The sequence below is a fragment of the Populus trichocarpa genome, chromosome 13 (assembly GCF_000002775.5).
Source record: "Populus trichocarpa isolate Nisqually-1 chromosome 13, P.trichocarpa_v4.1, whole genome shotgun sequence".
Lineage (NCBI taxonomy): Eukaryota > Viridiplantae > Streptophyta > Magnoliopsida > Malpighiales > Salicaceae > Populus > Populus trichocarpa.
In genome coordinates this window covers 14518902-14532545 of record NC_037297.2, presented here as the reverse complement: position 1 = coordinate 14532545, position 13644 = coordinate 14518902, and the positions used below count along the sequence as shown (strand labels likewise).

Here is a 13644-nt window from a genome sequence, read left to right as displayed (position 1 = left end):
GTTGGAGTGAGTTCATAGATAATTTTCTCTGCAAGTAATACTCACCAGCATAGTTACCGGATCAATTTTCCTTTTATTTTAATTGAGACTCGGCTCGGTCTAAACCCCGCATTATCCGGGTCACAGAGTAATTACCGGATCCAATTATAGAACAGTAAGCACAGTCTGACAAAAGAACTTATGCAAATATATATATAATGTTGAAAGTTGAAACTGAAAGCATCTTTCATGGAAGGCAAGACCAGCACAAAAAGACAAGTATTGAAGGGCACTAAAACATGCATATGCATGTGAAATCATATATTATGTTTCGAATCCATCAACTAAAATAAATTAATCAAACTTTTCATCCAAAACTTTATGCTTTAAGTTTAATAATCAGAGATCCTAACCCCAAGACTATTAATGTGAAAGGATCTACTCTTGCTCATAATTGACATTAATATACGACCAACATACTCAGTCTTGGGGAACTGATTCCTCGATCACATTGATGTTAATTGCTGCCATTGATACAGATTCCTTTGATTAGTATTTAATTAATCAAACTAGATTGTTTAATATTTCTTAGTAAATAATCCCTAGAAATACCCACCTTTTTCCTTCTATAAACATAAAAATTTTATAATACAATCCATGTGAACCAGCTTTCATATGAACAAATTTGGCAAAAAAGCAAGCGAAAAACTATGAAAAATCAACTGGTTTTCTAACAAGGGGACCGCATCGCGTGTTTAAAAATATAATTGCAGATGCTTTTTAAAATAATTTTTATTTAGAAATAAGTTAAATAATATTTTTTTAAAAAAAAATTATAAATAATAAAAACATTAAAAAAAATTGAAACTTAATAAGAATCAATCCCAAAGAGTTCCTCCTTATAAAAGATGTCAATGAACAAACTCCGGCAAAAACGAGCTGAAATTTACAGAGGGCTAAACGACAAGAAAAAAAAATCCCCAATTAGCCCGTTTTAGTGCTAGTTTGTCTACTAGCTTCACGTGATTGCCCTAAAACAAAATGTACCACCAAAAGAATTACAGGGTCTAGGGCTAAAAGTACAGTGGTTTAGGCCATTCACCAACCACTAGCTAGAATCATTAGGGGTAAAACAAGAAAACAAAAACCAGGCCATGATGATGTTGATCTTGAAGAAGACGATGACTGTGTCTTCTCAAATTGAAGTGAATCAACAGCCAAAGGCATGTTCTCTTGATCAGGGCTACACTTGGATTCAAGCACTGGTGGGTGTGTGCTATACATTATGGCTCTTAAAACAGCAGAAACAGTCGGTATGTACTCAGTTTTGTTTCTTGCAAGGAGCCAAGTTAGACCCATTAGCTGGCAATCCCTGTTGAACATCTTGCTTGCCCTCTCATCTCTTGTGCTCCTGTCTTGTGTTGCATTCTTGGCCTTCAGCTGTAAAAACAATCACATTCAAGATTGTTTTAGTCATAAGAAAATAATGCACAAGAGATGGAAAAAAAAAGGGTTTTTGAACAAGGTGGAATACCAAAGAGGAAAGGCTGTGTTCGAGGAATTGGACAACCAAATTGTTTGCAGTGTAAAAGGTTCGGTAGGAGGGCACATGGGTATGGGACCTATGGGTAGGGTGACTTTCTCAGGGTCTACCCTAGAAAGCTTTGGTGGGTTTTCACAAAACAGCAAAAAGAAGACCTTGAAAGTAAACCTACACTGCCCCACTTTCACTTTCATGCTTCTGCTACTGCTTATTCAAGTGCTACTCTCACTATGCAATGCATTAGTCAATACATACCTAAAAGCCCAATTATTATAAGCGTGATAGCAGCAGGAGCATATACTCTTGTTTTTTTTGCTTTGAGAGTGAGGAACAGAAAATGAAAACTAGCCCTTGCAAATCCCCTAAAAAGTCTTATTAGTCCTTCACACCTTTTTCCACTAATTTGCTTGTGAACAAAACAAGTTGTTACTTGGACAACATCCAGCAAGATCCCACATAAGACCTTGAATTGAAAGGGGTTTTTTTTTTTTTTTTGACAGCATAAACTGAAGGCATCGTACCGAATGATAATATGAACATTATGACGAAAATGCCCTTCAAATTGTTGTGAAATCCCCAAAAAATGCCATGAATTGAGGCAGGGCACTCATTTGCAAAGTCAAGAAAAGCTCGAGATCACCAACCCCAGGAGAAAAGGGCAGTCTTGAAATGAACCCAAAACTCCAATTTTTCAGATGAATTAATCAATCGAAAAACCCACAAACCCCCCAAAAAAAAAATTCCCACAAGAAAACCAACCTTAATAAATGAAGTAATCCCTCTCTCCATTGAAGATGAAACATTCACAAGGAGCAATAAATGCAAAATTCCTTCTAAAAACTAACCTTTTGGAGGGCACCAAGGCACTTAGTACACCCTGCATAAGAGGAATTCTTGCAATTCTTCTCCAAATTCGTTACAGCAGCAGTAGGAGTTGCATTATGAAACCCAGAACTCACATTAAAAGCAGCAGGACAACTAAGGGAACTAATATGATGAAGTCTAATCCCACAAAAACACAGTATAGCATCACAGCTAGCATTAGGCTGTGGCAACTTCACATTTTTACTCAAAAGTGCACTTTGTAATGAATTCACACATTTTTGTGAATCATCAGGCATCATTGGAAAATCAGGTGATGGTGTCGGGGCTGAAGCGTGGACTTGAAGGGCTGACCTTGCATGAGCTGCAAAGAGCCAAGCTGCAAGAACTGGACAGCACCGGCTACGGTCAAGGTCTCTACCACATGCATCATTCACACCACCAAAAAGTTCAGCTGAGAGGTCCAAGTGGCAAATTTGAGACTCAGTTTGGACTGGAATTGCAGGGACTGTGTTGGGGTTTGAATAGTCTCCTGGTTTTAGAGGCTGGTTTTGGCCAGAAACTGGCTCAGCTAGGAAGCTTGAAAGAGAGAGAGCGAATAAGGAAGTAGAGAGGAAGATCGTGAGAAAAGTTTGCATCTTTAGTGAACTCAAGAAAAGGGTTTTACTTTTTCTTGGCTAGCTCTTGTTGTTAATGATGGTGTTGAGTAGGTAATGAGTGTGGATAGATTTATGGGTGTGAAAGAAAGCTGTGAGAGATTTTGATTGGGAAATGGAGAGAAGTTAAAGGAATGATGGGGTTTTGAGTCTTTTGCTTTTCAGAAGCTTTATCAAACACTATAAAAAGAGAGTTCCTTTATGGTTCTTGAAAATTATCAAGGAAAAGGGAGAGTGCGTCTGCTAAAGATTCATGAGATATTCAAAGAAGGAGTGGTTTTAGTGGGCTTTGGTGGTCTTGTTGTCTGGCTTAGAAAGATGGTTTCCATTTTCTTTGTTGAGAAGATGCAGATCTTGAAATCTAGAGGGAGAGAAACAAAAAAAAAAGGAAGTGGAAGATTTGTGGAAGATGACTTGGAAGAAGTGTCTCTTTCTTGTTTCTTTCGATACCTTCCACTTTTTAATATTTGTGTAAGAAATGACACATTATGGATTCATCATCCACATGAAAAAGGCCAAAGATACATCATGGATTCATCAGCCACGTGAAAAAGGGCATAGATCTTCTCTTGTTCCGAGCTCAGGGTAGTGCTAGATAATACCATACTTATAAAAACAGAATCGAAACTCAGTTTTGAAACCAATTTGGGATAAGAATCTAGTTATGGGTAAGAGAATCAGTCTAGGTTGGTTTTTTTTTAAAAAAAAATATTAAAATAATGTCATCTTATCAAGGAAAAAATTCAAGAGTTGAGACCCGAGTTTTAATTCGAGTTATAAATTGTCCCGAATATTTTACAAGATATTTTTTTCAGTCCCGAATAGTTTAGATCCTGGATCGACCCGGCCGGGATGAGACATCAAATTAAGGATACAAAGCAATCATCCATTATTGTATAGTAATTTTTTATTGATGTGCTTTTAAGTCCTTTTATTTTGTTTATAGAGAAGGGAAAAGAGAGAGGGGTCCAATGGAAAACAGAAGAGATTCGTTTGGCAACTTGCGATGTTCATGTCCTTTTCTTTTATATTCTCTAGCTCATGCTTGCTGGATGTGATATGAAAGATACAGTATATATTGGTCCCTGCACTTGTAATTTTTTGCCCACTTGGTCCTCTAGAAATATTCATAATTTTAATCTCTTTTTCTAACTTTCAAAAATCGTTCAAGACATCTCTCGTTAGCTTGTTAAAAAAAATAATATTTTGACTCGATTAAAGATTAATAGAATTAAAATTAAAAGCAAACCAATGTTGTGTATCTAATTTCATGTTGAGTTGTGTTTGATCAGAATTAAAAATAATAATTTTCCATTCATTAATAATGGAATTTCTGAGATTTTAGTATTACCTTTTCCCTTCTAACTACTCATTATTTTCTATTTTTCAACCGCTTTTCAGTTGTAGAAATCATCACACAACACCTTAAACATCATTTATAATCATAAGAAATTGTTTCAAACCCCAGATCCAAAAATTTATAAGATTTAAATTAAACTTTGAAATTCCATTATTAAATAACTGTTTAAAGTAAAAATGATGTTTGGGATATTATGGAGATTTTTTAATTTGCAGGTGAAAATGATGATTTTGAATTACAAAAATTCACAAAATAATGGTAGGTCAAAAGGCATCTAATTTGAAATGTGGAATAAAACTACTAAAAAGAATAGATGATTATAAAATTTCAAAATCATAAATAAGTAGTTTACATGCTCCTGCTATGCTCTAAGTCAAATAAAAAAAATTGAACGTAAAGGAAAATCAGGCTATGGAGAACTTGATGCATGAACTTTTTTAGGAAAAATATTCCTTAGTTAATTTCATTTCTTCCTATTTTTATTTCCCTGTTTTTTATTTTGATGTTTTTCTAGTGTTTTTTTTTCTATTTGAATATAATTTTTTTCTAGTTTATTTTTTCTATTCATTATTATTAGAGTTTTCTAGTTTTTTTTTCTATATAAAGAGTTGTAATAGCCTTTTCAAAAGTGGAGATATGGAAAAATAAAATTAAGAATTTTGAGAGTCTTCTTGTATTTATGGTATTCTTGGTCTTTCAGAGTTTTGACTCATATAAATCATTTATCCTCCACTTTCATTTACATCAATTAGTATTAAAACACCCAATAATCTTTGGTGGTTATTTTGCTTTGATGCGTGCTTTAAAACAATTATATTATAAAGTAGTAGAAAATGACGTACTTGTACAGAAAGAGATGAGGAGGTTCCTATGAATAACATTGTTCCACAATTTATTATAATTTTATTTTGATGCAATAAATTTTTTAGAAAAATAGATATTTTTCTAGTTTTTTTTCCATTCTTGAAAGGAATATTTTTCTTAGTTTAATTTTTTCTAATCGGTTTTATTAGGATTTTCTAGGTTTTATATATATATATGCAAAAACTAAAGAAGAAATGATGCTATACTTAGGATCCATGCAAAACAAATGATGAGGCAGCAATATTTTAGACATGGGAAAGGAAAAGACATGACCCTTGAGAACTGATCATCAAAATCAGCACAAAATCTGACGGTTTGCTTTAGTGAAGGGCAAAGATTAACAAATCTTTTGGATTATACCATAAGAACAGAAACATTTGGCTTTGGGACCATTTTTTTTTCCTATCATATGTACATAAAATGATGTGGAAGTCAAATCATGTGGAGGTCCTTCCATTCCTTGCACGGGTCCATGCATGTTTCTCTATGATGGGTAAAAAAAAAAACAGAACAGGACTGAAAAGAGGGGAAATGTGCTAGTAAATAGAAAAAGGAAACAATAATTGTGGAGTATTTCTCAATCCAATCATGACCTTGCTTACTTAGGATCCTTTTCAATTACCAAGTGTACCCTTTTAAAAATTATTTTTTTATATATTTTTTTAATTCAAAACACAGTTTAAACCAACACAATAAAAATAAAAGTTTAATATTTTTTTGTTTTTTTATTAACGTAGGTGTCCTCGTCAGCTTGCGCGCACCTCGACTAATCCCACGAGCCCTAAAATTAACAACCATATAAACTTACTGTGATCATTATATTAATAACTACAGAGCTCAAATTTAAAATCACAAGAAAAACAAACCCTTTAATTTCAAACTCAGTTTTGCTTTTTCAAGAAGGTGGCCCTGGAAAAGAAATGTTTAGTAGCATTGGAAGAGGAGAGCATCCCATGGACTTGACATTTCTCTACTGAACTCTTTTGAGCAGCAATTGCTGCTTGGCTCGATCGAGTTGCTTTGCTTGATTAGCTGCATCTCCAGGACAGCAGTCATGCTTGACAGCCCAAGACAGCAACATCATACTTTTCTTTTCTTTAACAAAAATTGCTTTTGGGATAACATAAAGTAATGAAATTGCCTGGACAGTTTTGTTTTCTTTATTCGGTGGAAAACGTTTTAACACTTCAATCCACATGGTATGCCCACTCCTATATATAGTTTTCAACAAAGGTCAATATATATATATATATATATATTAAAAAATGTGAAAAAAAAGAGTAAGAAGATTTTCCAACTTGGGTTCATAATTGTACATTTTTTTTTAATTTTAAGGAGGAAAATACACAATAAAATGGAAGGAATGAATGAATTGATAGCACAAGTCTCTCTTCTAAAGAAAATATTAATTATAATTCTATTTTCTTTCACCCATGATCTATAAGAAAAATAAAAGAAATCTATGTTTGACATCTACCATCCAACCCAGCCAATATTCTCCATTTTCAAGCTAATATTTCTATATTCCCTGCATATTCGACAATATTTCCCACATTAAAAAAATCCCTTTTTGTGTGACAAAAAGTTGTATTAAATTGAAAACTATAGAATAAAAAATAATAGCCACAAATGGAAACAAGAAGAATATAATGTAAAAATCAAAGGACAAAACGTAAAGCGCCAATCAAGCAAGAATTATTCCAGCATAAAGTTCCTTTACCAAAAGCTTCCCATCTCTACTCCCTATGATTTTATTTTTTTAATCTTGTTTTTCTCTTTAATTTTATTTGCGTCTTAGGGTTTCGGGTCCCTCAGTTTCAGTTTTTGTGACAGAAAAAGGAAGGACCTATCCCTTGCTTGAGCCTTTATAGTACAATGCCGAGAGATTCAAATTAGAGAGGATGTCTTCGTTTTGTAAGAAAAAGCTGTGGTAATGTAGGGCTATCGCCATGGCTCTGCAAACATTTTTGTGTATGTAGGGCTATCTGATATAGCATTCTGGGGTCCTTACAGTATAATCTTGATAAATTAATAATTTTAATTAAAAAAATATGTTTGTTCAACTTTAGTCTCGATTTAGATTTGTAATTTAAACAATATCTTGATTAATCAATAATTTTTTATGATTATAAAAATATTAATTTATAAAGATTTAACTTTAATTTGTGATTTGTTTAATTTGTGATTATAAACCTATGCTTAATTTGTGACATTACTTTTTTTCTTAGAATGTTACAAATTTAATTAGATTGAAGGATGGATATACTGGGAAGTTTTTTTTTTTTTTTTCCAAGTGATTTGATGCATTTGCTAGTTAGTTTTTTTTATTGGAAAAGGGCAATTTGTTTTTTCTAAAAACATTATCAACCTAGTATTAAGTTGTTTAGTTGTGTATTTGGTATCGTGGTATGAATTGTTTTTTAAAAGTGTTTTTTACTTGAAAATAAATTAAAATAATTTTTTTAGAATTCTTTTTATTTGTGACATCAATACATTAAAATAATTAAAAAAAAATTAAAAAAAACATCAATTTCATGAATTTTCAAATAAAATATAATTTTAAAACATATTTAAAAGTAAAATTTACAACACTATCAAATAACACCCTTTATTATACAATTGAATCTCTCTAAAAAAAAAATTAAAATTAATGGTGCTAAAAAAGGGTAAAAAATATTGTAGCCCTTGTAGCTTTCGCAATGTTTCTCTTCGGCCTCTCCATTCGCAGTAATTATGGCTTTATTTTCTTCATTTCAAGCAACACGAACCAGTTTTCTTGCCTGAAGTCAATAAAATAAAGAAACATTGGTTAGCATGGCTTATCTGCAACACTTTCAGCAATTCAATCATCAAAAAAGCAAAATCATAATTTCGAATTTCATAGAAAGGAAAGTAGCTGGTGAAAAGATTGCATCATAGACGTCTCCTTCTCTCTTGCCTTTTCATACACAAAAGCAACCGTCTAAAGTGATAGGCACTGTGATATGCTATTTTTTTATTAAATTAAATTTTCATTTGAAAATATATATATTTTTTAATTTATTTTTACTATCAATATATTAAAGCTATTAAAAAATATTGAATTAATATTTTTAAAAATAAAATACACTTAAAAAAAACTAATACCACACTCTTAAATACACTATATATTTTGACCAATGGTGTGGTTGATTCAAGTGGTTTGATGTTTCTTTTTTTAAAATAAGATCTCGAGTTCAAATCTTGTAAATGAAACATATTATTACTGTGAGAGCTTTATTTTTCAATGAGCCGACTTAGCTGAATCAGATTGGTCAGGATCTAGTGGGCTTTCAGATACCAAAGTTTAGAAAAAAAAAAAAAATTGCACTTCTTGCAACCACTCCCAGTTCCTTCTGGTTTCGTCAAAGAGAAAAAGAAAAGAAAATTAATACATATCACAGCTCTCAAAATCACACAAGTGTCATGAAAAAGGTTGTTCTCATTTGCACTTTTTAGGTAAGATAATTAATTACTAATTAAACATTTTTAATTGAGATTAAGTGGCTGTTCAATCCGAGGATTACTTGCCCCATTGGCATTATAGTTTATTTTTTTTAATATATTTAAATAATTAAGAATGAAAGGTCTTCTTCCATGGAAGCAGCACTATCAACCTAACATTAGATTATGACAGCCATTCCTTTGGAAGTTGGCACATCTCAATCACTTAATTCAAATACAAGTTTCGTTCTAAATTCAGGCAGCTTTATGACGGCGTGATTACCTCAACATGAAACAAGTGCTACTAGAGGAAATATAACGATTAATTAAGCTAGCTAGCCAGCTAGTTTCTGTGTTTTCTTCAGGCTATATTTTGTGAACCACGTCACTATAAGGCATATATCTTGATTTTTTATATATAATTTTATATTTACTTTTTTCTTCTGCATGAGATAAAAAAGAGTTGAGAATGCTAGTGAGTAATATAAAAAAAAAAAAGTTGGGAATGATAGAGACTAATATAAAATTATTCTTAGAATTTCATCTAACGGCTTAAATCATTAGGTTGAGATGATTATTTGATATAGTATCAGAATTTTCGAATCTAAACACTTCTATTTTATTTAATAAAAATTAAATATAAAATAGTATGAGTTTGTGCGGATGTTAAGCTATTTAGGTTAGGAACAAATTTGATCAATATTTATAGGATATATTTTCATAAATTAATTTGGTCATTGTAGAACAATATAATATAAAGATATATTTCTAGCTTTTTTTTATTGACAAATTTAGTTGGGAAATTCCATTTCCATTGTATCCCATAATCAACACCTTACCTTTGGATCTCAAACCATAATCAAATATCCTGTCATTGATTTATTAGGGGGAAAAAAAAAAGAGTCAGTCAAAATCATTAACACAGCAAATGATTATCCAATCTCCATTGTCAACTATCACAATTTTAAATGGGTAGAGCGCACTGTTTTTAAACTCAGTTTGGTAGCTTAACTGAACCAAAGTTAGGGTTATTAGTTTTGATTGGGTTACTAGATCACTGAGTCATCTACATCAACTTTATTTTTTTATAAATCAAAACGATATTATTTTGGTTAAAAATAAAAAAATAGTTAATCAGGTTTTTTACCAGGTCACCAGGTTAACCGGGTCAATAAAATTTTTAATTATCTTTATTTTTTCATAAATCTAATCCGATTCTAATTTCAAATTAGCTAAAATCCAGATAAACTCACTAAATCAAGTTAGATTTTAAAATTATAATATAGCATTCTCTCAGTTGGAGAGAGAAGCGAAGGGAGATCAATCGACAATCATAGACGATCGAATTAGTCGCTTTGTTTTTTTTCCACAAAAATTGGCGACGAAACCAACGCTTCTGACGACAAAATCCTCGTCACTAAAGTTTTTTATTTCTTAAAACGGACGAAGCATATAAAATAGCCCAAGGCCTGGGATGGGTTGTATTAAAATTTGGCCTAGCTTTTCATTGCTCTGATGCCCCAAGGCCTATAGATATCCTACTCCCCAATATAACAACTATAAACTACTTTGAAAAGAAGAAGAAGAGAGTTTAAAGGGCCTAAAGCCCAAAAGAATTCACAGTAGGCTTACAGCCCAATTGTTTGAGCTGTTACTTAAGAAAAGCACAAATGAAGTTAATAGTCCAATGTTTATTTTGATTGGGCTTTAGCCTGGGCTCCTAAAATTATATGCACTTTTGATTTTAAAAGATATTATAAAATTGTATTACATGATTTTCAATACATGATTTTAAAATTAATTCTATCATCCTTAAGCACTCGGTGAATTTTATATTGTGATAGCTATTATTTTAAAAATATTTTTTATTTAAATATTTTTTTTATATTAGCATATTAAAATGGTCTGAAAATATAAAAAAATTAATTTTAAATAAAAAAAATTCAATTTATTTTTTAAAATATATGATCACAGCATTCCCAAACTATGGTTTTTCCATAATTTGGAAAGTCAAACAAGAAATTGATTAACAGGCATCGTATCATCCCTTGACGGTGCCCATATGTATAAAAATATCCGTTTCATTTTCCACCAAATTAAAGGTGTATTTAATTTGACGATTAATACTTGCCTTGAAGAAATTACTAACGCGTAAGGAAAATGCAAGGCAAACAAATAAAAACAAAAACAAGTAGGCAAGCCACCGACCATTTCAGATTGTGGTACGTACCATGTTTTTTTAAAAAATATATTAAAATAAATTAATTTAATTTATTTTTATTTATAATATTAATATATTAAAATTATTAAAAAATTACTAAAAAAAATATTAATTTAATATTTTTTTCAAATCTAAGTATATTTAGGACAATAATTATGTCATGCTTGGTTTGATTTTTTGTAGTCTTCTTGCTTTTATTTTTTTTGGCCCCACTTTTAGCTGAAGACCACCATTTTGTTTGAAATCATTGCAGCAATAATATAGCTGAACAGTTCACATTATTGTAAGAGCAATAATTGCAGATGATGATCTTATCCATGGCCGTCACCAGGGTTGGAAAAAGGAAACCAACTTTATTTGAAGTTTCCTCCATAATTAATGAAGATTTTATGTATGAGTTGACCTCTGGATATAAAATACTTGACACGATAAAATTAAATCCCTGTGTTTATAAGCTATTCATGTCAAAATTAGAAGATTTATGAAATTTTATTTTTTATAATATTTTAATGTAAAGTTTAAACTTTATGATTAAAGAAAAAGTATATCATTTTAACTGCTAAATCAACCTCTTCAAAACCTCATACTTCTTCTCTCAAATATTAACACAAATAACTTGGTTACAATTGGATTCAAAATAAAATCTTGTTTAATATTACTTCAATATTTCATTATAATAGCAAAACTGTTCTGTAGATTCTGGGATTAAATCATTTCCTTCAAGCAACAAAACACCCTCGCACACAAAATATAATTGGTAATAATTATTTTTGAAAATATTTGTGTTTAAAAATTTATTAAAATAATATTTATTAAAATTATTTTTTAATATCATGACATCAAAACTCTTGAAAGCACGAAAAAATAATAATAAAAAAATTATATTCTCTATATTAAAGAATCTTTATCACTTGGCACATATTTTTCAATGCAGCAGCTTTTTGATTTTTCTTTTTCAACAAATCAAGTTGGTTGCAAGGAAAACTAGAGTCATATGTGAAGACAAGGAGGCACTTTTTGTGTTGAAATTTGAATGTTGTAACTTTTTGTGGAACTCTTTGAACCTGTTCTTGGTCTGAAGGGACAGTGCTTCACGAAACCATTTTTCGTGGGCGGTCAAGGAGAAAAGAGAAGGTAGATTGATAAAGGCAGATCGATGCTGGTAAAGAAATGACAATGAGATTGTGTCACCGAGGGGAAAATTCGAAGGAGAGTTCCTTGCTTCCATTTCGTATTTCAGCATTAATTAATTTCCATTCGAGTGGTTAACTATACTTGTCATAACAACTAGACTAAGCAATTGATCACATCCTTGCATACCAAGTGAGTGACGCATTCATTTTGAAATAGATAGAGCTAGGTAGCTGAAATTCCCATTCTAATAATTAAAAGATTAGAGCCAATATCTTTAGATTTAACTGGGGCGGAGTTCAAGTATATATAGATCTAGAAAGATATTAGGCTCAATATCTTTAGGTTCAGCTACACGCTAAGCTTAAATACATGTGAATCTAAAGAGATTTCAAACTCAATACTTTTGCGTTCAGCTACGTGCAGAGCCATAATACACGTGGGTCTGGCAAGGTGCCAAACCCAACACCCTTGTGTTTAGTTACGTGCTGAGCCCCAATGCATGTGGGTTTGAAGAGATGCCAGACCCAACATTCTTGAATTCAGCTATGCGCTAAGCCCAAGTGCAAGTGGGTTTGACGTCATCACCCTTAAGTTTAGCTGCGTGTTGAGCTCAAGTGCATGCGAGTCTGACAAGATATATGCTAGACCCGACACCTTGGGGTTTAGCTACGTGCTGAACCTAACTGCATATGGGTCTGACAAGATACCAGACCCAACATCCTTGAGTTCAATTACGTGTTGAGCCCAGATACATGTGAGTTTGGAGAGATAAAACCCAACATTCTTGGGTTTAGCTACACGCTAAGCCCAAGTACATATGTTTCTGACAAGCTGTCAAACCGTCAAACCCTTTAGACTTGAGTTTGGAATCATTTCAGGTTCAAATACATATAAAGTTGATAATTTTTTTAGGTTTATTTTTGGGTCACAAGTATTTTCTTGTTTATTCTTATGTCTTTTAACATAAAATGTTAAAAGTTAAGAATGATCATCTCTCTACATCTCTATATGCATAAAAATCTCCTAATGGCCTATCTTGTGTTGAGCTATGTGCTAAGTCTAGTGCATGTGGGTCTGAAGAGATGTTAGACCCAACACCCTTGGATTCAGCTAGGCACTGAGCTCAAGTGCATGTGGGTCTGGTGAGACTCGAGACCCAACACCCTTAGGTTTAGTTACGTGTTGAGCCCAAGTGCTTGTGAGTCTGGCAAGATGCCAGACTCGACACCATTGGATTTAGCTACGTGCTGAAAATACATATGAAGTTGATAATCTTTTTAGGTTGCTTTTCGAGTCATAAGTATTTGCTTATTTATTCTTATGTCTCGTTTATACCAGACTTCACACCCTTGGGTTTAGCTACGTGCTGAGCCCAAGTGCATGCGAGTTTGACAAGATACTAGACTCAATATCCTCGGGTTCAACTAGATGTTAAGCTTAGGTACATGTGGGTTCGGAGAGATACCAGACCCAATATTTTTCGGTTCAGCTACACACTAAGTCCAAGTATATATGGATCTGACAAGTTGTCAGACCCTTCGCCCTTGAGTTTGGAATCATTACAGGTCTAAATATATATGAAGTTGATAATCTTTTTAGGTTT

General features: G+C 32.2%; 1 protein-coding gene across 1 annotated transcript; it reads right to left on the bottom strand.

The window, feature by feature from the left end:
- Window positions 1-853: 853 nt before the first annotated feature.
- Window positions 854-3480, bottom strand: LOC7497407 (uncharacterized GPI-anchored protein At4g28100). The gene is made up of 2 exons (XM_024582953.2): window positions 2368-3480; window positions 854-1419 (listed from the first exon to the last, which is right to left on the bottom strand). The coding sequence occupies exons 1-2, from the start codon at window positions 2980-2982 to the stop codon at window positions 1078-1080; spliced, it is 957 nt and encodes a 318-aa protein (XP_024438721.2). The 5' UTR covers window positions 2983-3480; the 3' UTR covers window positions 854-1077.
- Window positions 3481-13644: the final 10164 nt, after the last annotated feature.